The sequence below is a fragment of the Vulpes vulpes genome, chromosome X, assembly GCF_048418805.1.
Source record: "Vulpes vulpes isolate BD-2025 chromosome X, VulVul3, whole genome shotgun sequence".
In the NCBI taxonomy this organism is placed as follows: domain Eukaryota; kingdom Metazoa; phylum Chordata; class Mammalia; order Carnivora; family Canidae; genus Vulpes; species Vulpes vulpes.
The window spans coordinates 54947047-54972192 of NC_132796.1; the positions used below are offsets into that span (position 1 = coordinate 54947047).

Consider the following 25146-nt stretch of genomic DNA (forward strand, 5'->3'; position numbering starts at 1 on the left):
ACCTTATAAAATAATACATATGTGTTGTTTTAGGCCCTCAAGTGTCATGTTTTTATAGCAGCAATAGGATACAAAGGAAATTCAACTGGCAGAGGATAGCCTCCATGTAGGAACAATTGGACAAAACAATGAACTTTCAACTAAACTGGATACAAGAATTAACTCAAAATGGAACATAAACATAAATGTAAAAGGTAAACATATAACTTTTTAAAATTTTTTTAAATTTATTTATGATAGGCACACAGTGACAGAGAGAGAGGCAGAGACACAGGCAGAGGGAGAAGCAGGCTCCATGCGCCGGGAGCCCGACGTGGGACTCGATCCCAGGTCTCCAGGATCGCGCCCTGGGCCAAAGGCAGGCGCCAAACCGCTGCGCCACCCAGGGATATAACTTTTAGGAGAAAACTCAGATGAAAGTTGTAATGACCTTGAGTTGGACAAACAGTTCTTAGACACAAGAACTAAACACAATCCATAAATGAAAAAAATGATAAACTGGAGGAACCTATCAAAATTTAAAACTCTTGTTCTATATAAAACACTATTAAGGACATTGTTTTAAAAGCTACAGATGGGAGAAAATATTTGCAAATTATACCTGAGGAAAGTTTCATATCCAGAATTTATAAATAACTCACTAAAGAATAAAAATAGTCTAAATACAAACAGACAAAACACTTGAACAGACACTTTACCAAAGTAGATATATGGCTGGCAACTAAGCACATGCATATTCAACACCATCAGCCACTAGGAAAATATATATTGAAACCACAAGACACCACTAAATGCCTGACAATATCATTTGTGGGGAAAGAAGTGAAGCAACTGGAACTCTCATACACTGCTGGCAGGAAGATAAAAATAGCCATTCTGGAAAATAGTTTGGTAGTTTCTTATAGAGTTAAACATACAGCAACCATGACCCAAAAATTCCACTCCTAGATTTTTGTCCTAGAGAAATGAAAACTCAGGTTCACACAAAAGACCATATCTAAATGTTTATAGTCCCTCTAGTTATAATTGCCAAAAGGTGGAAAGAAAGTAAATGTTCACCAGTGGATATATAAACAAAGTATAGTACACCCATACCATGAACTACACCTCAGCAATAAAAAGAAAAATGAACTATTGATATACTCAATGATTTGGATGAAAGACAAAGGCATATGATTCTATTTATATGGTATACTCAAAATGACAAAACTATAATGATACAGGACAAATCAACAGTATCCAGTACTTAGGAGTCTGAATAGGATATATTCACAAAGGGGTTACACAAAGATTTGTGGGGTGGTAGCACTTTTCTGTATCCTCTGTGGCAGTAGTTACATGAATATATCCATGTGTTAAAAACCATAAAGGAGTGCACTTTACTGCATGTATATTAAAGGTAAAATTTAAAAAATAAAGCCAGTGTCTTTTGACCTGGCTCCCTAGAGGCTGGTGAGTTCTAAAAATAAGGCTAGATGCTAATTTATTTCAATCAAAATTGACTCAATATGGAGTTTAATCCCTCTGTTGTTTTCTAAAAATTGAGAAACTGTTTTTACTGAATTATAATCATGTGACAAACGTTATGTTCAATCTCTAATTGCAATGTGCCCATTTATTTACCATTAATTTAAGTTCAGGAGAAATAAAAGGACCATTTGCAACGACGTGGACAGAACTAGAGGATATTATGCTAAGTGAAATAAGTTTATCAGAGAAAGACAATTCTCATACTATCTGACTCATATGTAGAATTTAAGAAACAAAACAATTATAGGAGAAGAAAAAATAAAATAAGACAAAATCAGAGAGGGAGACTCTTAATCATAGACTCTTAATCATAAGAGACTCTTAATCATAGGAAACAGGGTCACTGGAGGGGAGCAGGCTGGGGGGGACAGGGTAACTGGGTGAAGAACATTAAGGACAGCATATGGTATAACGAGCTCTGAGTGTAATATAAAACTGATGAATTGGGAGATTTGCTAAGATGGTGGAAAACTAGGCGTTCTCAACTCACCTGGTCCCACCAACTTACCTAGATAACTTTCAAATTATCCTGAACACCTATGCGTTCGACCTCAGATTTAAAGAGAGAACTGCTGGAATGTTATAGAGACAAGGGTTTTTGCTTCTAGCAAGGTAGGAAGGTGGAAAAAAATAAAATAAAAAAGAATCAAGTGGGGGAGGGGCACCGAGAGGAGTCAGGCTAAAGCCAGGAAAAGCAGGAACTTTAAAAATTCACACAGGATTCTTCCCAGGCGGAAAAGTGCTTAGCAGGGAACTCGGGCAGAATCACAGCAGGGACAGTGAAGTCTCCAGCTTCCCAGAATCACTAATAGAGGAAGTGCGCAGAGGGGGGAAGTGCACCACAGACTGTGAGCCAGTCTCAAAGGGCTGGAGCCTTAGTGCACCCAGTGAGCCATCTGGGAGAAGCCTGTCGGTCAGACGGGCAGCTCTGGACTGAGGTGTCTGTGCCCTGCTGCATTCAGGAGCTGGATGCCCCAGGAGTGCAATTCCAGCAGCACAGGGCCCCGGATCCCAGGGCGCTGAGCAGACATAGTCCATGATCCAGCACTCCCCCTGGGACAGGCGGGAGCAGATTGGGCACAGGAAACTGAGAACTCTCCAGCCGCTGGGTGCCCCACAAGCTATGCTGATCAGTGCACCCGTGCCAGCCCCAGGAGGATCTAGGCCAATGTGGACTGGGAGACTGCATTAGTTACTAGTGGGAAGCTGACTCCAGAGCTGGAAATCTGGCCATCTCAATTGTTGTTTTCCCCCCTTGTTTCACCAAGGGCTTGGGAGAGGCGGGTGCCAGGGAACAGAGGCCTGACAGGAAAAACAGCTCCCACGGAGCCCTGCACCCAGCAGAGGAGGGGTCATCTCTGCCCAGGCACTGACACCTGAGAAACAGCACAAAAGACCCCTCCCCCAGAAGGCTAGCTGGAAGGATAGGGTAAAAGCAAGTTCTTGACCAAGTAGCACTGGAAAGCTCCAGGGAAAGTGGAGGGATTTATAGTATATAGAATTAAAGGGTTCCCCCTCCTTTCCCCCGCTTTTTCCAGTACAACTTGTTTTGATATCAGACTAAAAATTCCCAATATTTTTTTCCCACCTTAACTATAATATTTTACCTTTTAATTTTTAAGTTTCCTCCTTTTTGACTTTCATATTTCTACAATTATAGATCTTACATATGGTTTCCACTTCTAGACTCCCTCCAACATAATTTTGATAGATATACGAGATATGTTTTTTTGTTTTGTGTTTTTAGTTTTTTCTGCCTCATTTTGATCACAATGGTGGAAGTTAATACCTTTTAAAATATAACCAGCATGCACCCGGAACCACGTGATATACCCTATTGGTTGATTCTGTGAGATGATATTCTCTCTGCATTCCCATTCTCCCCCCTTCTTTTATCTTCTACATGTTTTGGTGGTCAGTGTTGGGGCTTTCTATAAATATTGCTGGTTATATACATTTGGGACTGAGCATCTTCTAACATACAGAACTTAATACACTCAGAACCAAGAGGATCACCCTCTAAGACCCCTGAGATAGACTACATTCTCCCTCCACTACAAATTCTTCACCACCAACTCCCAGTTCCCCCTTTCGTTTCCTTCTTTTTTCCTCTTTACTTTTGCTTTTTTCTCTGATTCTTTTTTTTTCATTTACTTTGGGATTCTTTGCCTTTTATTTTTTATTACTTTGTTTTAAATTTTGTTTTTCAGGGGTGCCTGGGTGCATTTGGCCCCGGGCGTGATCCTGGGTCCTTGGATCGGGTCCCACATCAGGCTCCCTGTGTGGAGCCTGCTTCTCCCTCTGCCTCTCTGTGTGTGTGTGTGTGTGTCTCTCATGACTAAATAAATAAAATCTTGAGAAAAAAATTTTGCTTTTCATTTTAGTGGTCCTTTTGTTTTATTTTGTTCCCATCTTTTTTTCCATTTCCTGGTCTCTGGCATTGTCAGAATGACCTAGGGTGAAATTTACTTAAGTCGTGGTTGGTATTCTGGACTCAGCCCGCTCATACAGAAACTCTGCACTGACCAAAATGACTAGAAGGAAGAACTCACCACAAAAGAAAGAATCAGAAACAGTACTCTCTGACAAAAGGTACGGAATATGGATTACAATTTGATGTCAGAAAGCGAATTCAGAAGTACAGTTATAAAGCTACTGGTGGCTCGGGAAAAAGCATAAAGGATTCTAGAGACTTCATGACTGCAGAATTTAGATCTAATGAGGCCGAAATTAAAAATCAATTAAATGAGATGCAATCCAAACTGGAGGTCCTAACTCCTAGAGTTAATGAGGTGGAAGAAAGATTGACATAGAAGACAAGTTGATGGTAAGGGAGGAAGCTGAAGAAAAAAGAGAAAAACAATTAAGAGACCACGAGGAAACAATTAAAAAGATTCATGGAAACTAATGAAAAACAAGATACAACCATTCAAAATCTTTGGAACACAGCAAAAGCAGTCCTAAGAGGGAAATACATTGCAATAAAGCATCTCTCAAAAAATTATAGAAAACTCAAATAAACAAGCTAACCTCGCACCTACAGGAATTGGAGAAAGAACAGCAATAAAACCTAGAACAAGCAGAAGGGAGATAATACAGATTCAAGCAGAACTCAAGGAAATGGAGACCAGAAGAACTGTGGAACAGATCAACAAAACCAGGAGTTGGTTCTTTGAAAGAATTAATAAGATAGATAAACCATTAGCCAAACTTATTAAAAAGAAAAAAGACTCAAAATAATAAAATCATGAATTAAAGAGGAGAGGTCACAACCAATACCAAGGAAATACAAACGATTTAAAAAACGTCTTATGAGCAGCTATACACCAATGAATTAGGCAATTTAGAAGAAAAAGATGCATTTCTGGAAAACCCACAAACTATCAAAACGGAACAGAAAGAAATAGTAAACCTGAATATGCCAATAACCAGGGAGGAAATTGAAGCAGTCATCAAAAACCTCCCAAGAAACAAAAGTCCAGGGACAGATGGCTTCTCAGGGGAATTCTATCAAACATTTAAAGAGGAAATACTACCTATTTTTATAAAGCTGTTCCAAAAGATAAAAAGGGACAGAATACTTCCCAACTTGTTTTATTTTTTAAAATTATTTATTTATTCATGAGAGAGAGAGAGAGAGAGAGAGAGAGAGGCAGAGACACAGGCAGAGGGAAAAGCAGGCTCCATGCAGGGAGCCTGACAGGGGGCTCGATCCCAGCTCTCCAGGATCAGGCCTGGGCTGAAGGCAGAGCTAAACCACTGAGCCACAGAGGCTGTCCCCCAACTTGCTTTTTGAGGGGCCAGCATCACTTTAATTCCAAAACCACACAAAGACCCCACCAAAAAGGAGAATTACAGACCAATATCCCTGATGAACACATATGCAAAAATTCTCAACAAGATACTAGCCAATAGGAACCAACAATACATTAAGAAGATTATCACCAGGACCAAGTGGGATTTATCCCCAAGATGCAAGGGTGGTTCAACACTCGTAAAACAATCAGCAAGATAGATCACATCAACAAGATAAAAAAGAACCATATGATCCTCTCAACAGATGCAAAGAAAGCATTTGACAAAATACAGCATCCATTCCTGATCAAAACTCTTCAGAGTGCAGGGATAGAGGGAACATTTGTCAACATCTTAAAAGCCATATATGAAAAGCCCATAACACATATCATTCTCAATGGGGAAAAACTGAGAACCTTTCTCCTAATATCAGGAACACAAGAGGGATGTCCACTCTCACCAATGCTATTCAACATAGTACTAGAAGTCCTAGCCTCAGCAATCAGGCAACAAAAAGAAATAAAAGGCATTCAAATTGCCAAAGAAAAAGTCAAACACGCCCTCTTCCCAGATGACATAATGCTGTACATAGAAAATCCAAAGATCTCCACCCCAAGATTGCTAGAACACATACAGCAATTCATCAACATGGCAAGATACAAAACCAATGCCCAGAAATCAGTGCCATTTCTATAAACTAACAATAAGACTGAAAAAGAGAAATTAAGGAGTCAATCCCATTTACAATGGCACCCAAAAGCATAAGATACCTAGGAATAAACCTAACCAAAGAGGTAAAGTGTCTATATCCTAAAAACTATATAACACTTCTGAAAGAAATTGAGGAAGACACAAAGAGATGGAAAAATATTCCATGCTCACGGATTGGCAGAATTAATATTGTGAAAATGTCTATGCTACCCAGGGCAACTTACATGTTCAATGCAATCCCTCTCAAAATAACATGGACTTTCTTCAGGGAGTTGGAACAAATCATCTTTCATCTTAAGATTTGTGTGGAATCAGAAAAGACCCCAAATAGCCAGGGGACTATTGAAAAAGAAAACCAATGCCCGGGGGCATCACAAGGCCAGATTTCGAGTTGTACTACAAACTGTGGTCATCAAGACAGTGTGGTACTGGCATAAAAACAGACACATAGATCAATGGAACAGAATAAAAAAACCAGAAATGGGCCCTCAACTCTATGGTCAACTAATATTCGAAAAAGCAGGAAAGACTATCCATTGGAAAAAGGACAGCCTCTTCAAAAAATGGTGCTGGGAAAATTGGACAGCCACGTGCAGAAGAATGAAACTAGGCCATTCTCTTACACCATACACAAAGATAAACTCAAAATTGATGAAAGATCTACATGTGAGACAAGAATCCATCAAAATCCTAGAGAACACAGGCAACAACACCCTCTTTGAACTTCGCCATGGCAACTTTGTGCAAGATATATCTATGAGAGCAAGGGAAACTAAAGCAAAAATGAATTAGATTGGCACCTAATCAAGGTAAAGGGCTTCTGCACAGCAAAAGCAACAGTCAGCACAACTAAAAGACAACCTACAGAATGGGAGAAGATATGTGCAAATGACCTATCAGATAAAGGGCTAGTATCCAAGATCTATAAAGAACTCATTAAACTCCACAGCAAAGAAACAAACAATCCAATCATGAAACGGGCAAAATACATGAACAGAAATTTTACAGAACAAGACACAGACATGGCCCACAAGCACATGAGAAAATGCTCCCTATCACTTGCCATCAGGGATATACATATGAAATCCGCAATGAGATACCACCTCACACCAGTGAGAATGGTGAAAATTAACAAGACAGGAAATAACAAATGTTGGAGAGGATGTGGAGAAAGGGGAACCCTCTTGCACTGTTGGTGGGAATGTGAATTGGTGCAGCCACTCTGGAAAACTGTGTGGAGGTTCCTCAAAGAGTTAAAAATAGATCTGCCCTGCGACCCAGCAATTGCACTGCTGGGGATTTACCCCAAAGATACAGATGCAGTGAAACGCCGGGACACCTGCACCCCGATGTTTATAGCAGCAATGTCCACAATAGCCAAACTGTGGAAGGAGTCTCGGTGTCCATGGACAGATGAATGGATAAAGATGTGGTATAGGTATTCAATGGAATATTACTCAGCCATTAGAAACGACGAATACCCACAACTTGCTTCAATGTGGATGGAACTGGAGGGTATTATGCTGAGTGAAATAAGTCACCTGGAGAAGCACAAACATTATATGGTTTCATTCATACGGGGAATATAAAAAATAGTGAAAGGGATTATAGGGGAAAGGAGAGAAAATGAGTGGGAAATATTAGTGAGGGTGACAGAACATGAGAGACTCCTAACTCTGGGAAATGAACAAGGGGTAGTGGAAGGGGAGGTTGGTGGGGAGATGGGTTGACTGGGTGACCGGCACTGAGGCTAGCACTTGATGGGATGAGCACTGGGTATTAGATGTTGGCAAACTGAACTCCAATAAAAGAATATACAAAAAATAAAAAAATAAAACCTACCTCTGATAGGTTTTATCAGAGGTTTTTAAACCTACCTGATAAATAGGTTTTTAAACCTACCTGATAAATCACCTACCTCTACCTCTGAAACCAGTAATATATTGTATGTTAACTGAATTTAAAGAAAATTTTTTAAAAAATTTAATATTAAAAAAGGGACTTATAATTTGTTTTATTTTGTAGATAAAAAGTTTAAATCAATAAATAATTTTCTAAATTCTTGAATTTTCAGAGAAATTGTATTTGTTTAATTTTAACTTGGAAACACACAAATAGGGTCTTTAAAGAATGGACTTAAGAAAGAAGTACAATCACCACAAAGGAAAGCCAAAATTATGCTGTATATTTATGATGCCAAATTTACTGGACTCAAATTCTAGGTTTTAAAGTAACTTTTTCCTTCTTGGTCATGATCTATGTCATCTGAGGAACCCATTTCTTCCAGACCTTTTTATACCTAAATTCCTCAATAATTAATATCATTTACTGCAGCTTCTGATAATTAAGAACTCTGTAACTAGTGCTGCCAAGAGGGACCCATATATATGAAGGTAAAAGAGAATTTTGTTTGTTTGCCTCTCCAGTCTCAAAAGGATCAGAAGGAGAGAAAGAACATAAGGACAAGAGCACTAAAAAGAGATATGATTAGCAGGGCAAAACAAGTAGAAAAGCAAAGTAGACAACATACTCAGACTATTTGTAAATACCATCTCTTCCAAAAAACAGAGATAGAGGGAAAATTTCTGAACTCATTCTAGGAAACCAGCACCACCTTAACACCAAAACCAGGCAGACATTACAAGAAAGGAAAACTGGACCACTATCTCTTGTGATCATAGATTAAAAAAATTATTCTCACCAAAATATTAGCAAATCAAATCCAATAATGTGTAAAAATAATTATACAATATGACCAAGTGGAATTCATATCTTGTTCAATATTGGAAAATCAATTAATGTAATTCATTACATCAAAATCCTAAAAAGAAAAAATATCATATGATATCAATCAAGGCAAAAAGAAAAGCATTGGACAAAATCCAACACCTATTCATGAGAAAAACTTTCAGCAAACTGGGAATAGAAAGAAACTTCTTCAGTTTGATTAAGGACACCTATAAAAAACCCTATCACTAACAACATACTTAATGATGAGAAACTAGATGCTTTACCCCTAAGTTTGGGAACAAAGCAAAGATGCCCTCTCTTATCACTCTTGTTCAACATGGTACTGGAAGTCCTAGCTAATGTAATAAGAAAAGGAAATAAAAGGCATACATATTAGGAAAGAAGAAATAAAACCATTTTTGCAGATGATATGATTATCTATGTAGAAAATCCAAAAGAATTGACAAAAACAACAAAAAAACCCCTCCTGAAACTAATAAGCAACTCTAGCAAGGTTGCAGGATATATGGTTAATATACAAACCTAAATTGCTTTCCTATATATCTCCAATGAATAATACAAGATTTGAAATTAAAAAAATCACTTAAATTAGTACCCAAAATGATATAATTAGTTATAAATGTAACAAAACATGTTCAAAATCTGTATAAGGAAAACTACAATTCTCTGATGAAGGAAATCAAAAAAGAAATGAATGGATTTCATGTTCATGTGGAGGCCGAGAAAAACTAAGGCTATCCCACTTTAAGTTCAGCATTAGCACAAGTACAGCCATCCCAGGCCCCTGTGAATAAGAGCTGAAATTTACATTACTTCAGTTACAGGAAAAATAAACAGCTTACAGCTTAAAGCCCTAGAAAGCCCTATATTAGAATGAGAACAGAGCTCAATGCCCTTGAAAGCCCCATATCAGAATGTAAACAGAACTTGAGAAATTCCTCCACCCCTTCTGGAGGTCCCCTAGACCAGCCCATAAAACTCAGCTGAAACCCACCTCTGGGTCCAAGTCCCTGCTCCGCTGTGTCGGGTATATTTGGACCCAAGCTCGAGCTTGTAAATAAACCCTCGTGTGTTTGCATTGGTGTAGGCTCCTTGGTGGTTTCTCGGATTCGCAATCTTGGGCACAACAGTTCATGCATAGAATGACTCCATATTATCGAGATGTCAGCTGTTCCTAAACTTGATATATTCAATGCAGTCCCAATCAAAATCCCAGCAAGTAATTTGGTAGATATGGACAAAATGATTCTATACTTTATAGAGAAAAATAAAAGACCCAGAATATCCAACACGACATTGGAAAAAAAAAAAAAAACAATGTCAGAGGGCTGACACTACTTGAATTCAAGACTTACCATTAAGCTACAATAATCAAGACAGTGTGGCACTGGCAGAAGAACAGATAAATAGATCAACAGAATAGAACAGAGAGTCCAGGAATAGACAAATATACATAAATATATTCAACTGATGTTTGACAAAGGAGTAGAGGCAACCCACTGGGGGTAAAATATTCTTTTCAAAAAATTGTGCTAGAATATCTGAATGTGCAAATAAAAAGAAGAAAATCCAGACACTGACTTTTCACAAAAATTAACTCCAAATGGATTGTATTCCTAAATGTAAAGCACAAAGCTATAAAACTTGAGGAAGATAACATAAAATCTAGTGACTTTTGGTTTGGTAATGACATTAGATGTAACACTAAAGGCACAATCCATGAAACACTGTTAAGTTGGACTACATTAAAATTTAAAATTTTTGTTCTCTGAAAGACACTGTTAAAAGAAGTAATATATAAGCCACATACTGAGTGAAAATATTTGCAAAAAATCTGATAAAGGACTTGTATCCAAAATATACAAAAATCTCTTAAAACTCAGCAATAAGAAAATGAACAATCCAATTTAAAAATGGGCAAAAGACTTAATAATATCTCACCAAGGAAGATATACAGATGATCAGTAAGCATATGAAAACATGCACAATATCATGTCATTAGGCAATATCAAATTAGAAAAAAATGAGATAGCATTATACATCTATTAAAAAGACTAAAATCCAGAACACTGACAACACCAAATACTGACAAGGATGTGGAGCAAGAGAAAGTCTCTCACTGCTGGTGGGAATACAGATTGGGACAGCCACCTTGGAAGACAGTTTGGCAGTTTCTCACATACTAAACATAGTCTTAACATATAATCTAGTAATTGCATTTTTTAGTAATTACCCAAAGGAGTTGAAAACTTATGTCACATGAAATCTTGCACACAAATGTTTATTGCAGCTTTACTTTTTACCAAAATCTGGAAGCAATGAAAAATGTCTTTCAAATGGTGAATGGATAAACACACTATATGGTATATCCATACAATGGAATATTTTTCAGCAATAAAAAGAAATGAACTATCAAGTCATAAGAAAGACATAAATGAAATGTATATAATTACGTGAAAGAAGCCAGTCTGTAAGAGCTACACACTGTATGATTCCAACTATATGATATGGAAAAAGGCAAAACAAGAGATAGTAAAATGATCAATGGTTGTCAGGGATTTGGGAGGATGGAGAGATGAGTAAGTGGAACACACTGGATTTTTAGGGCAAACTCTTCTGTGATACTTTAATGGTGAACACAGGACACTATGCACTTCCCCAAACCCATATAAGTACATAACACAAAGTGTGAATCCTAATGTAAACTATGAAGTTAGCTAATAAGAATACTGTATTTTTAAATAATTGCTTCATTGATTGTAACAACTGTACCACATTAATGCAAGATGTTAGTAATAGAAGAAATTGAGTGGGGTTTGGGGGGGATATGCAGGAATTCTCTGCATTTACTGCTCAATTTTTCGATAAGCCTAAAACTTCTATAAAATATAGTCTTTTAATTTTTTTTTAATTTTTATTTATTTATCATAGTCACACAGAGAGAGAGAGAGGCAGAGAGAGACACAGTCAGAGGGAGAAGCAGGCTCCATGCACCGGGAGCCCGACATGGGATTCGATCCCGGATCTCCAGGATCGCGCCCTGGGCCAAAGGCAGGCGCCAAACTGCTGCGCCACCCAGGGATCCCTATAGCCTTTTAATTAAAAAATTATTCCAGGATATAAATCATGCCTCCTATTTAAAGGTTTTAGGTAGCATTGTTTCATTTTAAAGAGTATTTTTCAGAAAATTTTTAAAGAATCGAAGTTAAGCAAAACGTGCATGAATCTTTTGAAGTTACAAATGTCAAGACAGTAGTTACTGGAAAACTCTAGCTCTTCCATGAAGCTTTCCATAAATGCCTAATTGCTGGAATTCCATATATCTTCATTTGTGACTCCCTTTGGATATTTTTATTATTGTATATATATTTTATCATTATTTGTGTATTTTTCTCCTTCACTACACTACAACTCCAGGAGGGAGGGAGGGTAAGGCCCACATTTTATTCATTTTTGTATTCCCAGCTGCCTAGCACAGTATCTTGTACCTAATAGTCACTCAACAAATGTTGTTTAATACATACTGCTATGATTTGAATGCGTCTCCCTGCCAAATTCACATATTGAATCCTAACCCCCTAGGGTGATGATATTAAAAGTGGGGCCTTTAAGAGGTGATCAGGGCTTTATGAGATTAGTGTCCTTATAAAAAGGTCCCCAAAGACCCTTCCTACCTCTTATATCATGTAGGTTACAATGAAAAGAGCCATCTATGAACCACCTAGATTATGGTGTTTTTTATAGCAGGTAAACAGACTGAGACATATATTATTCCTTACTTTGATATAATAGATGCATTCTTCAAAAAAAAAGGATATTAATTAAATTTTGATGAAATATCCTCTCCCTTAAAAATTATTTCATAATTTTAAATAAAGCTCATTTTCATTTCTAACATTCTTGAGATATCTTTTATACATGATACTTTAATGTTCTGTGCTCCCAAGTTCTCTGTCAACTACGTGGTTCCAAAGATGGTGCTGGTTAGAGAATATGAGTAAAATTTTTTATAACATTAAAATAAACACTTATTTTATGAAAACAGAGGATTGTAGTAAATGTGTTTTATATTTTCCTTAAATTCTGGCACAGCTGTACATGATATACTAATGGGTTAAATTAAAAAAAAATCCTTGGATCTCAAAATTCCCAGATTAATGATAATATGATACTCCTAGGATGTATGTGTGGATGGTAAAAAAAAGAAAAAAGGCACTGCATATGATCTGTAGGGATTTAAGGAATGAAGGCAAATAGTGTTCTATCTCTCTGCCTGTCTCTATCTCGGTCTCTCTTGGCAGCAGAACCCCTAAAATAGATCTCATATGGGACTCCAACGTATTAAAAATAGAATTTCTGCAACTCTGAAGAAATACCAATCAATACTTCTTGGCCTTCTCTGGGCTGCAAGGCATCTTTACATAATAGTTTATCTTAAAAATCTTTGCTAGAGACAATGATAGCCTTAAGACCTTCAGAATGAAAAGAGTATGAATAGACAAATCAGTAAGCAGATGGTATGCTGTGGCCCCATAGGTTAAGCATGAAATCCTCTTCTATTTTTCTTCTTCAGACTTGACATTTCTCTTTCTGTCCTTCTTCTCCTCCATGGGTGCTCTGGCCTTGCTATGAAACCACCACATGATGCTCAGATGGCTGCGTGGCATTCATTTATAGCTGAGAAGATTCCTGAGCCTGGCCCTAAGATTCCCACAAATATGTGGAAGAGGTAGGGAAGATCAGAACATAAAGGGGAATAGAATAGTCCAAAGTGGTTATATGTCAAAGCATGTAATCAGGTTTAAAAAAATAGGAAGCCAAGGAATTAAAGGGATAACAATCCATCTTTGCATATCAAGTATAAATCATATCCACAATACTACCAAAATTAAACAATGACCAGGTTTTAAAGATTGGGAGAGTAATCACTTTTAAACTGAGGACAGTAGAGAAGCTAGAAAAATGACATTAGGAATGGTTAAATGCTACTACTACATATTCCTAAGGTTATTCTATACTCTAGTTCCTATCTAGTGAAAAGTTAACTGTTTTTCTCTATGTTCTAAAAGTACAAGCATGTAATCATTATAACATCAGGGAAATTTATTTCTTTTCCTGACTCAAAAGGAATCAAACATACTTTTTGAGGACTGATTTTTCTATATTTATTTGTTTACTTATAATTAGTTTATATAAGGTTAGTACAGCACTATCCATTATCTGGGTGCTCAGGTTTCTCACTATTTATTGAGAGAAGATTCAAATATTAGCCTTCTAAAAATATTTCAGTCCTTAAGAAACTTACCTTGACCTAGTTTTTATATCTTGACATTGACCTGTCACCAAGCTACAGAAATCTATATTTTGAAAAACTGAAATACATTCTAAAAATAAAATCTAATACAAATGTCATTATTTAACATACCTCCCTCTGACTAACCTAATTAGTCATGTTCTAACCTGTTCTCTTCAATTCATAAGTCAGTCCAGAAAACAATCTACCTTTAACTTGTTAGCAAAGTTACTTTCATTCAGCTAATAAAGGCCAATTTGGTAATTCGGCCTTGCATAAGAGCTCAGAATAACCTTTATCCTTATGTAATTTGTAGGTAAAAGATGATTCAGCAACCAGTAGTGTGCTAGAAATAGGAGTTAAAAGAATTTCAACATTAGCTACCAAAATTAGATTTGTAATATTATCCTCTCTGTCCAGTTTAAACAAACAGAATAAAGTATGGATTCTTGGTCTGTTGTTTAGTATCTAAATTTAGTCTTCTCCAAGGGCAGGGTTCCCGTTCATTGGGGGAGTACAGTACTCAACAGAAGCCATAGATGAGAAAGAACAAAAGACAATGAATGGTCGGACTGAATTATTCTAGTTTTACTCTCCAATCACTCCTTTCCTGTTTATTACCCTACAGGAACACAGTTATCATGGGTTCTGTCTATAGTCATCTTCTATTTCTACTCTATTCCTTGGTGAACTAATCTACATTGTTTCAATTATTACCTCTTAAACTTTCTAGCCTGGGGCTCCTTCCTAAACTTGCCTTGCAATTTTGTCTTATCAGCTAAATATCTGTCTCAAGGTTGCATTAGCATTTCAAACTTACTTGCCCCAAATCAAAATTTTCATCTTCCCAAGTAAGACCTTCCTATCTACTTCTGTTAAAAGCATTTTTCTTCTCTTATCCTTAGCATCAATTTTGAATCCTATTTCTTTCACTTCTAATATCTGATCCATTGCTAAATATTGTTGATTATATTTCCCATATCTCACAATATCTCTGGAATCTTTTCTCTCCATATTACCATTTCTACCACTACTCCAGTATAAAGTGGACCCTATTTCTCATCTAGACTATTACATTAGCCTCATAACTGGTCAGTAAATGTTTGCTAAATGAATACATGAAATGAAAATCAATGGTATCCCTACTTTAGTTGTCTTACCACCCTAATCCATTTTATACAACAGGGTCAGATTAATTTTCTAAAGTACAACTCTAACCTTATTACTCTTCTGCTCAAAATATATGTTCCTACTTCCAACATAATTAAATTTTTTTCACAGTTAATGTATTTCACATTAGGAGCTCCATCTTTCTTTCCAAGATTACTTTTAGTTTCTCTGAAACATCCCCTCACTGGAGAAAAGATGGAGTATTCACTACTCCACACACACTATCTGTCCTCTGTCATCCTGCTCATGTTACTCCTATACCTCTAACAATCCTACCTCAATCCAAGACTTATCTCGGACATCACCTCCTCTGTGAAACCTTTCCAGACTCCCCATCTTGGTGGTTCTTTCCTTTGAAATCCCCCAACATGTGAATGATACTTCTTTTAAATCATTATGACCTACTTTGCATTATAGCAATAAAATATAATTTGTCTTATCCTGTATGATTTGAGAGAAGAAGTGTCCCTTATTAATGTTTGAATACCCTACAGGGCCAAGAACAGTCCTTTATATGGCAAGTTCTCAATACATATTTTTAGGGTAGGGAAAAGAATAAGTAAATAAAAGGGGACATACATGACACAGAGAAGAAATAAGTGATAGGATCTGGGTTCTAAAACAATATATTAACTCTTACACCTAAGAGTTATATAGCCAAACCTCATTTATATTTAAAAATAATTTAAATAAAAATATAATGTCTGCTAAAGCAGACATTTTTATCATATTTTTGATGGAAATGAAATTAATTTATTTTAACACATGTTTCACTATGTGCCAAACACTGTTTCAAGTCTTTTGTATGTTAATTTATTTAATCCTTATAAAAACAGTGTTTTACCTTATTTTATGAATTGGGAAACTGAGCATGAAGACTAAGCAATTGCCCAACATTACATTATTAAGTGCCAGTGTCCAGGAATTCTAACTCCAAAGACTACACATGTACCATGACTACATATTGTACCTAAAGACATATCTTCACTAACTTTAAAATCTGAATAAATTGAAAATAAGGTTTTTTCCCTTGAAGGTTGAGTTATTATAACTGCCTTATTAAAATGTGCTACACACAGTACAGAGATAAACAGATGAGGCAGCTAAGATATAGAAGGCCCCTAACTGAGTTTACAGAAATGCCCAGCTTTTATGTTTTTTTTTTTTAAGTTTTCCTGGTTTTTTTTTTTTCCTTTTACATTGTTGTTTACCACTTATGGCTATCAGTGTACCTAAATGCCTCTTCGTCGTCTTTTCAATTTACTGGGAACAGAGAACCAAGCTTACAAGAAATATGTATTAAGTAAGAGTCAACAGGGCTCTAAGGAGTTTCTTTTATAAAGTTCCTTAATGCTTTGTTACAACCAATGAGCCTGTATCTTAACATGAATTCCATTAAGTTGAGGCCATTAAATGTGAACCACAGATCAACTGGGCATTACCATATAATTTCTGACTGCATAAAATAGTTATGTAAACAAGGGTCCTAAAAGTTAACAATTGCTTTCCCAAAGTAGCTTATATCAGCTTAAGTTTATTATTAGAAAATGCCATACTATTTCTTAGTTACAGAAACAAACAATGTATAATTTCTCCTATTCTTACCTTTGCACCACCCAAAAATCCCAGGGAAATGGCAACCCTAGCTCGTAGATCTGGCCTGTCTTTGGGCCACACATAAGAAAGCATTGCTTTTATGATTTTCCGAGTATCAACATCTTTTAACTGTTCAAAGAGAGAAAACAAAGCAGTAAGTAACATGTCATTTCAATAACTGCATTCCAATAACGTAGAATTATGTACGTTTGAGAAATATGCAAACATTACAAACATAACTTTTTTATTCAAGTGTAATTAACATAGTGTTAATGCAATCTCTATTAAAACACCAACAACATTTTTCACAGAACTAGAACACATAATATGAAATTTTGTATGGAATCTCAAAAGACCCTGAATAGCTAAAGCAATCTTGAAAAGGAAGAACGATCCTATGATCCAGCAATCACACTACTGGATATTTGCCCAAAGAACACAAAAGCACTAATTCAAAGGGAAACATGCACCTCTATGGTTACAGCAACATTATTTACAATAGCTAAATTTATGGAAGCAGCCCAACTGCCCATTGATTAATGAATAAATAAGAAGTGGTATATATAATACACACACACACACACACACACACACACACACACACACACACACACACTTGAAACTAGTATTACACTGTATGTTAACTAATTGGAATTAAAATAAAAACTAAAAAAAAAAACCCAAACTGGAGGTATCATAATCCCAGATTTCAAGATATACTACAAAGCTGTAGTAATTAAAATAATATGGTACTGGCACAAAAAAAGACACAAGGATCAATGGAACAGAATAGAGAATCCAGAAATAAACCCGCACTTTCATGGTAAATTATGACAAAAGAAGCAAGAATATACAAAGGGAAAAAGACGTCTCTTCAACAAATGGTGCTGGAAAAACCAGACAGCTACATGCAAAAGAATAAAACTGGACCACTTTCTTACACTATACATAAAAAGAAACTCAAAATTGATGAAAGACCTAAATGTGAGAACTGAAACCATAAAATTAATAGCAGAAAACAGTAACAGTAATTTCTTTGGCACCAGTTGCAGAAACGTTTTCCTGTCTCTTCTGGCAGGGGAAACAAAAGCAAAATTAAACTATTGGGACTACAAGAAAATAGAAAGCTTTTGCACGGTGAAGGAAACCATTAAAAAAAAAAAACCAGCAACCTAATGAATGGGAGAAGATATTTGCAAACATAACTTTTATTCTGAATCTAAGGTCAGTATCTTTCAAGCTCAAACTATCCTGGAAAAAAAGAAACTATATAAATTGTTTTTAAAAAGCTACTTACATCCCTTAATTTTTTACTTCCAGCTATAGCCATCCTCATATTGCCAAAAAGCTATTCAGTGGAGGAAAGAGAACACGTACTATACAGTAATTTCTCATCTATTAAGCTATCAATACATTATACAAAATTTAATAAATATTTTAGTATTTCCACCTTTGTGGCCAAAATCTTTATATACTCTTGGGCTCTTTATCAATATGTTTAATTAAAATAGTTTGGAGCCCTCAGTCAAAACTTATGATAGAGTTGTAATGCTATGTTTAGGAAAGTAGGAGTCTTGGTATTAATTAGAAAGAACAGAGGCTGAATTATTACAAATTTCAATAAGAACACATTTTTCTAGTGATGTTTAATCTGACCTAAATCATCTTACATTTTTCTTTCTCTCAAGTTCCTGAAGCAACAATCCCATGAAATCTTTTAGTTTGTTTTTAGAGGCAGAATATTAAGAATCAAAATCACACTTTGTAAAGCCAAAATAAGATCAATACATATATAGTCCAAAACTATCATGTTATTGTAGTTGGCAAATTAATCTCTATTTTAGAAATTGAAGTATCTACTCAATTTCTGGAATAGATATTTCAAAAACCCAAAAAACTTAATGCTCATTGCTGATGAAGTATTGAAACAGGCACTCTAACATACTGTTAATGGGAGAGTAAACTGAAACAATCTATCCAGGAAGCATTTTGGTATCTGCATCAGCTTTAAAACAATTTGCCCTTTGTGTCAAGAATTCCATTTCTGAACACTTATGCTTTAAAAAATACTTAAGACTATGTGCCAAATTAAATCAATTTTACTTCATAAAAATTTCTTGAACCTACTTCCACATTTTCACTACCAACCTAATCCAAACTATCATAATCTCTCACGTAGGCTACTTGCAACATCCTCCTAAATGATTTCTCTGCATCTACCCTGCTCCTTGTTCAATAAGTACACCCTGCAATCAGATATTACTCACAGTTTAAAACCCTTCAGTTGCATTCTACCACTCTGAAATATCAAAGTCTGTAACACTGCTTGTGAGGCTCTGTTTGGCTTGGCCCCAGACTATATCTCTAGCGATATCTTACACCACTATTTTCAGGGTTCACTCCATATTGGCTTTCTTTTCTTTTAGTTGCTCAAATATGCTATAGTCCCCCTGCTACAGGGCGTTTGCATAACTCCTCATTCTGTGTGGAATAATCTTCTGTGCAACACCAACCCACTGTCCAACCTCTTCTAATTAGTTAACTGCCAGCTCAAGCAGAACTTTTTCAATGAGGTTTTCCCTAACCCCAGTCAGGATCCTTGGCTGTATTCTTTCACAGAAGAGTATTCTTCCTTCTGAAGCATCCATTTCAGCTATAAACTGCATATACAGAAATGTGATTATTTGATTAACATCTGCTCTCCTGTTAGAATTTAATTCTATGTGAGTAGTAACTTTGTGTTTTGTGCTCACTGTTGTTACCCAATACCAAACACAGTGGCTGACATGCAAGTGGTATTCAACAAGTATCTACTGAGTAAAGGAATGAAAATCTTAACTATAAGGACATTTATTCTCATGCTGTTTTAATAGGAAAACTTTGGAAACAGCCTGAAAAATCAATAATGGAGAACTGTGTAAACAAGTCATAGTGAATGTATACAACAAAGTGCAGCCATTCAGAAATACATGTAGTAACACAGAGAAACGTGAGTGAAAAAAGCAGAGTACAAAACTTATTTTTTCACATTAAAAAAGTGATGTGTACATGAGTTTACAAATGTAAACAAATGGGTCTGAAAGCAATACCACCAAAAAAGTTAAAATAAGTAGCTGCAAGTAAATGGAAACACTGATAATTTTTATATTCATTTTGCTTCCTTGTATTTTCTGTATGTAGTTCATATATAAGAAAAAATTTAGTTTATTTTGAAGGAGGAAAGTTCAAATTTCAAGTAGATTTACACAGCAAGGAATGGAGGAAAAGTATCAACATATAAGAAATTCAGGATAACACATCGTGTTATACAGGGTACTTTTATATTATGCTTATTGTCTCCAAAGCTCACAAAACCATTTTTGTAGTTTAAGTCTCAGTTCATTAAGTAAACAGCAACAGAAAGAAAACTGTTAATATTGTACTAAATACAGGACTATGTTCCTGGCTGCTTTAAAGATATAAGGTTGCAAAAACATGAAATGCTGAAAGTACAGTCCTTTTTTTCTTTTTGAAAGTACAGTTCTTAATGTTTTAGTTTATATACACATATACTCATATATACTCTCATAACTAGTAAGGTATTTTTAAAAATGGGAATAAGGCTGTAATTTTAAACTTCACTTTTTTCAATCAAACTATTACTAAATAAATATAATTTAATGCATTATAACACAAATTGAGGCATTTCAACCACTTTCCCATTTCACAAGTTTTATCTGTGTTATTTCTCTTGATGTAATAATGACAAAAAGGCCCTGTTTCTGCATATCTTTCTCAACACTCTCTCCTGTCAAAACCTTCTATGACACACCCCAAAAGTTTTCAATAAGGACACAGAGAAGTTGTGGCTAAGAGCAAGAAAATTATTCTAGTTGGCTTAATAGTGCATAAAATGTCACCATTTAACAAAATGGGTTCTGAAGTTGTGTAATCATGCATTATGAGTCCATTCAGCTATAAAGTATATGACTTCACTTATACTTTAGATACACTATAAAGTTTGAAAAATGTCTTTTTTATAACTGGAGGCCAAATAAAAAAAAGGCATATCAGAGGCTGAGGCATGCTTTTATTTTTATTTATTTTTAAATAACAATATTTTGGGGGGGTTTGTTTTATTTTTAAGATTTTATTTATTTATTCATAAGATACAGAGAGAGAGAGAGAGACAGAGAGAGAAGCAGGCTCCCCACAAGGAGCCTGATGTGGGATTCGATCCCAGATCCCGGGATCACTCCCTGAGCCGAAGGCAGACGCTCAACCACTGAGCCACCCAGGTGTCCCATGAGGCACACTTTTAAATAAGTTTAAATCAATTCATTCCTGCTGCACAAGAGTAAAGTAACACTGGAGTTCTCAACACAGATTCTGAAAGACCATATACCACCTCTCAAAATCACCACAATCAGCATTCTATGGATACTCGTAATTTATACATTAGACACACAATGGTAATCCTGAAAGACAAGTGTTATCTAAAGCCACAAGCCTGTGACTGAATTCAAAATCATTTTCATATCAACTTACCTTTACATTTCAGACTAAGCAATACAAATAGCATACACACCCCTGTATTTCCTATATTTCCCCTCCTTTCTTTAAGATGAATGGCTGCATCTTTAAGATGACATTCTTAAAGAAAGGAGAGGAAATATAGGAAATGGTCAAGGAAAATGGTAAGAAATTGGCTTATTTGAAAACATACTGTGTAAGGAATAATTACAGTATAGGAAAAAAACCAATAATCTAAGGAAAGAAGTTCTTTCTCAGGAGTCAAAATTGCTGAAGTAACCAATGGTTGATATAATAATTTTTATTTAAGCCTCACTTACATGTAAACAGAAAATATGAAATTCTTTCATTATACTGTTTATCATTTTCACAATAAGTAGTATTTAAAAGTTATTTTAAAAATATAACCGTAATGACATATCATAATAACAAAAGCTCTCTAAATTTGAATGCTATAGAAATATTAAAAGGCCTACAAAAGTTGGAGTAAATCTACTTTCCTCCTTACTAACAATAAATACAATGGGGCCTTCTTGCTATAACTAAATAGCTTCAAATTTAAAATGTGGAACTAACATTTTAAGCCCCATTAAAACTAGTAGTATGTTAGTATGAGGAATAAATTTTTACAAAAGCCTCAAATATATACTGGAATTAGCTTGCCATAAGAAAGGAAATCAAATGGATTCAGAAAGAAAACACAAAGTAATACAAGAAAGAATTCAAAAGGCTCACTATGATCTCTGTATGGTAACAAACTGTATTTTTTTTCCTAGAAATGAGTTTGGAAAAAAAGACCTGGGAACATCAGAGAGCTGTCAAAGAGGAGATGAAAGTGACTAAAAATAAGGTGGGCCAGCAGAAAAAAAGCAGGTGCCACAAAAAGATACCTAATACCAGAAATAATGTAAAAAATAAGTATTTATTCAGGGACACCTGGGTAGCTCAGCAGTTGGGTGTCTGCCTTTGGCTCAGGTCATGATCCCGGAATCCCGGGATCAAGTCCCGCATTGGGCTCCCCACAGGGAGCCTGTTTCTCCCTCTGCCTGTGTCTCTGCTTCTCTCTGTATGTCTCACATGAAAAAATAAATAAAATCTTTTAAAAAATATATGTATTTATTCAGTTAATTAATTATTCTTAAACACGAGGACAAATTGTTATTAATATTATATTCAGGAGGTATACCTATTATATGATTTATTAAGTCATCATAACTTCTGACAAATTTTTATTTACTTACTTATTTGGTATTAATATATACTTTCATAAGCCTTGTGAGGCTGAGAAGGTAAAAAGAAATAATGAAAGGAATATCTATTTGTATACAGGGAGCTGAAACAGCACAATCATAGCACAGTAGGCCAAAAACAAATGCATAAATGAAATTGGAAGCATCTGATCCAATAGAGTAAAACTGGAAAGTCACAAACTGCACTGCTTATATGCAGCAATACTGAAGTCAACAGTGTGACCGGAGGGAGAGATGTAGTCTCTCATAGCTATAGGTGCTATAAGTATACCTATAGCTAATAACTATATGGATAGGGCACAAAAAGGACAATAAAAAATGAAAACACAACTGGAGCAGCTCACTTAGTAGAATTTTAATATATTACAGAGAACCGCATTTTAATAAGTTAAATACATGTTTTGCTTCTCAAGTCAATAACCTCGTATCTTTCAGCAGAAAAGGTTGTTAAGCACTGAAGCAAGGACAATTTTTTCCATCCAAGAGTCCATTGCTTCCAAGGCTGTGCAGTCCACTCAGCTTTGATAAGAAAATAAAAGTAAGAAAAAAGAAAATGATCACTTGATAAAGGTAAGAGAATCACCTTTTCTTTAACTGATTTGGAATTTATCTAAAAATTCTGGTTTTAAAGACTTTCCTGAATTGAGGGGCACCTGGCTGGATCAGTCAGTAAAGCATGTGATTCTTGATCTTGAGGTTGTGAGTTTGAGCCCTATGTTGGGTGTAGAGACTACTTTAAAAAAATACATTTCTGAATTCTAATAGCAAGAAATGTTCTAATCCTAGATCAAGGGACTAGTTAATAAAGAAATAACTTGGGGGCAAAATCTGTGGTGAGGAAGAATAAAATAAATACTAACTTTGGGTACAATTTGTTTTGTAGAAATGTGCACTATAAATTGAATGTTTTCTCTCTTAAGAACAAATTTAGCAGCAGATAATTTGGAAGTGCCCAAAGTGGACAGTAGAAACTGTCCAGAAGAGTACGGTCTCTTCAATCTATGCTGAAGGTAACTAACTGCAATTAAAGGAATAGATTCAACCATTACCTCAATATTCTTAGAAATAACAGTGGTTTAATAAAATCTAAGTCAAAAGACAAGCAAGTTGAACAGATGTCTGAGGGAAAAATCGACAATAACTGAAATATTTTCCAAAATAATTGGGGATTTAAGTATATAGTAAGTTTATGGATAGGAGATGAATGCTACATTGTCAGAAAAAGCTTTGCTATTATTGTTTCTTTCTCTATACACTAAGGTTTGTTTTCCATATTCTGCTGGTCTGATACCACTAATGAAGAGTTTAACAGTGAAAAGGCCCTAAAAATAGCTTATGGTACATATGAGATTTATTTGTACCCAAAAGTTAATTAATTAAAAAATAACAAGCTGACTGATACTCACATTGCCCAATCAGTTAATCATCTATCCCAAAGGGAAGTCAATTGGAAAAATCAAATAAAGATCATAAGGCTGCTTCATAACAAGTAAAATCAGAGCTAGAAAACAGCCTCTCCACATCATCCAAGTATTCTTGTCCATTGGTCTGTGTCCACTCATTTTATGAAGCCTGGAGATTCATAATTCAATTATCTCCGCAGGCCTCCAATTTTTTAATATTCCAAGTTGCTACTCCACTCCTTCTGATTATATCAAGATTTATACCAAAGCTCTCTGATTGCTCTAGGAAGTGCTAATCTCTCTTTTAATACTACTAGCTTCTGACTATATCCAATGAGGATCTATTTCCAGCATAAAAAGATTATGTCAAGCAAAGTCTGGAAAGTAGTCCTCATTTTAAGTTCTTTTTTTTTCATTTTAAGTTCTTTATTACTCATATTATTATGAGCACAGAATGAACTAAATTTACTAGTAGAGGATTCTTCAAAAGAAGCATTTTTAAAAAGTTTAAATGCAGGAGTATAGTATCAAAGTTCTTTAAAATCTGAAGATTCTATTATAAAACAAATAATTTATCTATTTTAAGAACAAGAGATTCCAAATACTAAAACTGTCACTCTTTTTTCATGATCCCTTTTACTACAGGGATTGAGTAAACAGATGACTTAAATACCTTCTAAGCAGCATTATTAATTTTTATTAGTAGTGTTAAAAACATGCAAGTGGTGCAGCCCATTGTGGAAAACAATGTGGAGGTTCCTCAAAAAGTTAAAAATAGGACTACTTTATGATCTGGCAATCTCACAACTGGGTATATACACAAAGAATACAAGACCAATTAAAAGGGATATATGCACCCCTATGTTTAATAGCAGCATTATTTACAATAGCCAAGATATGGAAGCAGCCCATGTGCCCATCAATTGATGAACAGATAAAGAAGATGTGGTATATACACACAATGGAAGATTAATCAGCCGTAAAAATGAAATCTTGCCATTTGCAAAGACATGAGTGGAGCTACAGAGTACAATCCTAAGTGAAATAAATCAGTTAGTGAAAGACAAATATTCAAATGATTTCACTCATATATGGAATTTAAGAAACAAAACAAACAAGCAAAGGGAAAAAAATA

The 25146-nt window shown here is 35.4% G+C and overlaps 1 protein-coding gene across 5 annotated transcripts in view; it reads right to left on the reverse strand.

Annotated features, from left to right (window-relative positions):
• ABCB7 (ATP binding cassette subfamily B member 7) overlaps positions 1-25146 on the reverse strand; it is a 170383-nt gene that overhangs the window by 54775 nt on the left and 90462 nt on the right. For 3 of the 5 annotated variants that reach the window (XM_025987806.2, XM_072744139.1, XM_025987810.2), the window contains one exon: positions 16856-16975. The exons of the other annotated variants lie outside the window; for them this stretch is intronic. In XM_025987806.2, the coding sequence (XP_025843591.1) occupies positions 16856-16975 (120 nt within the window). The remainder of the gene's footprint in view (positions 1-16855; positions 16976-25146) is intronic. 5 annotated transcript variants of the gene reach the window in all.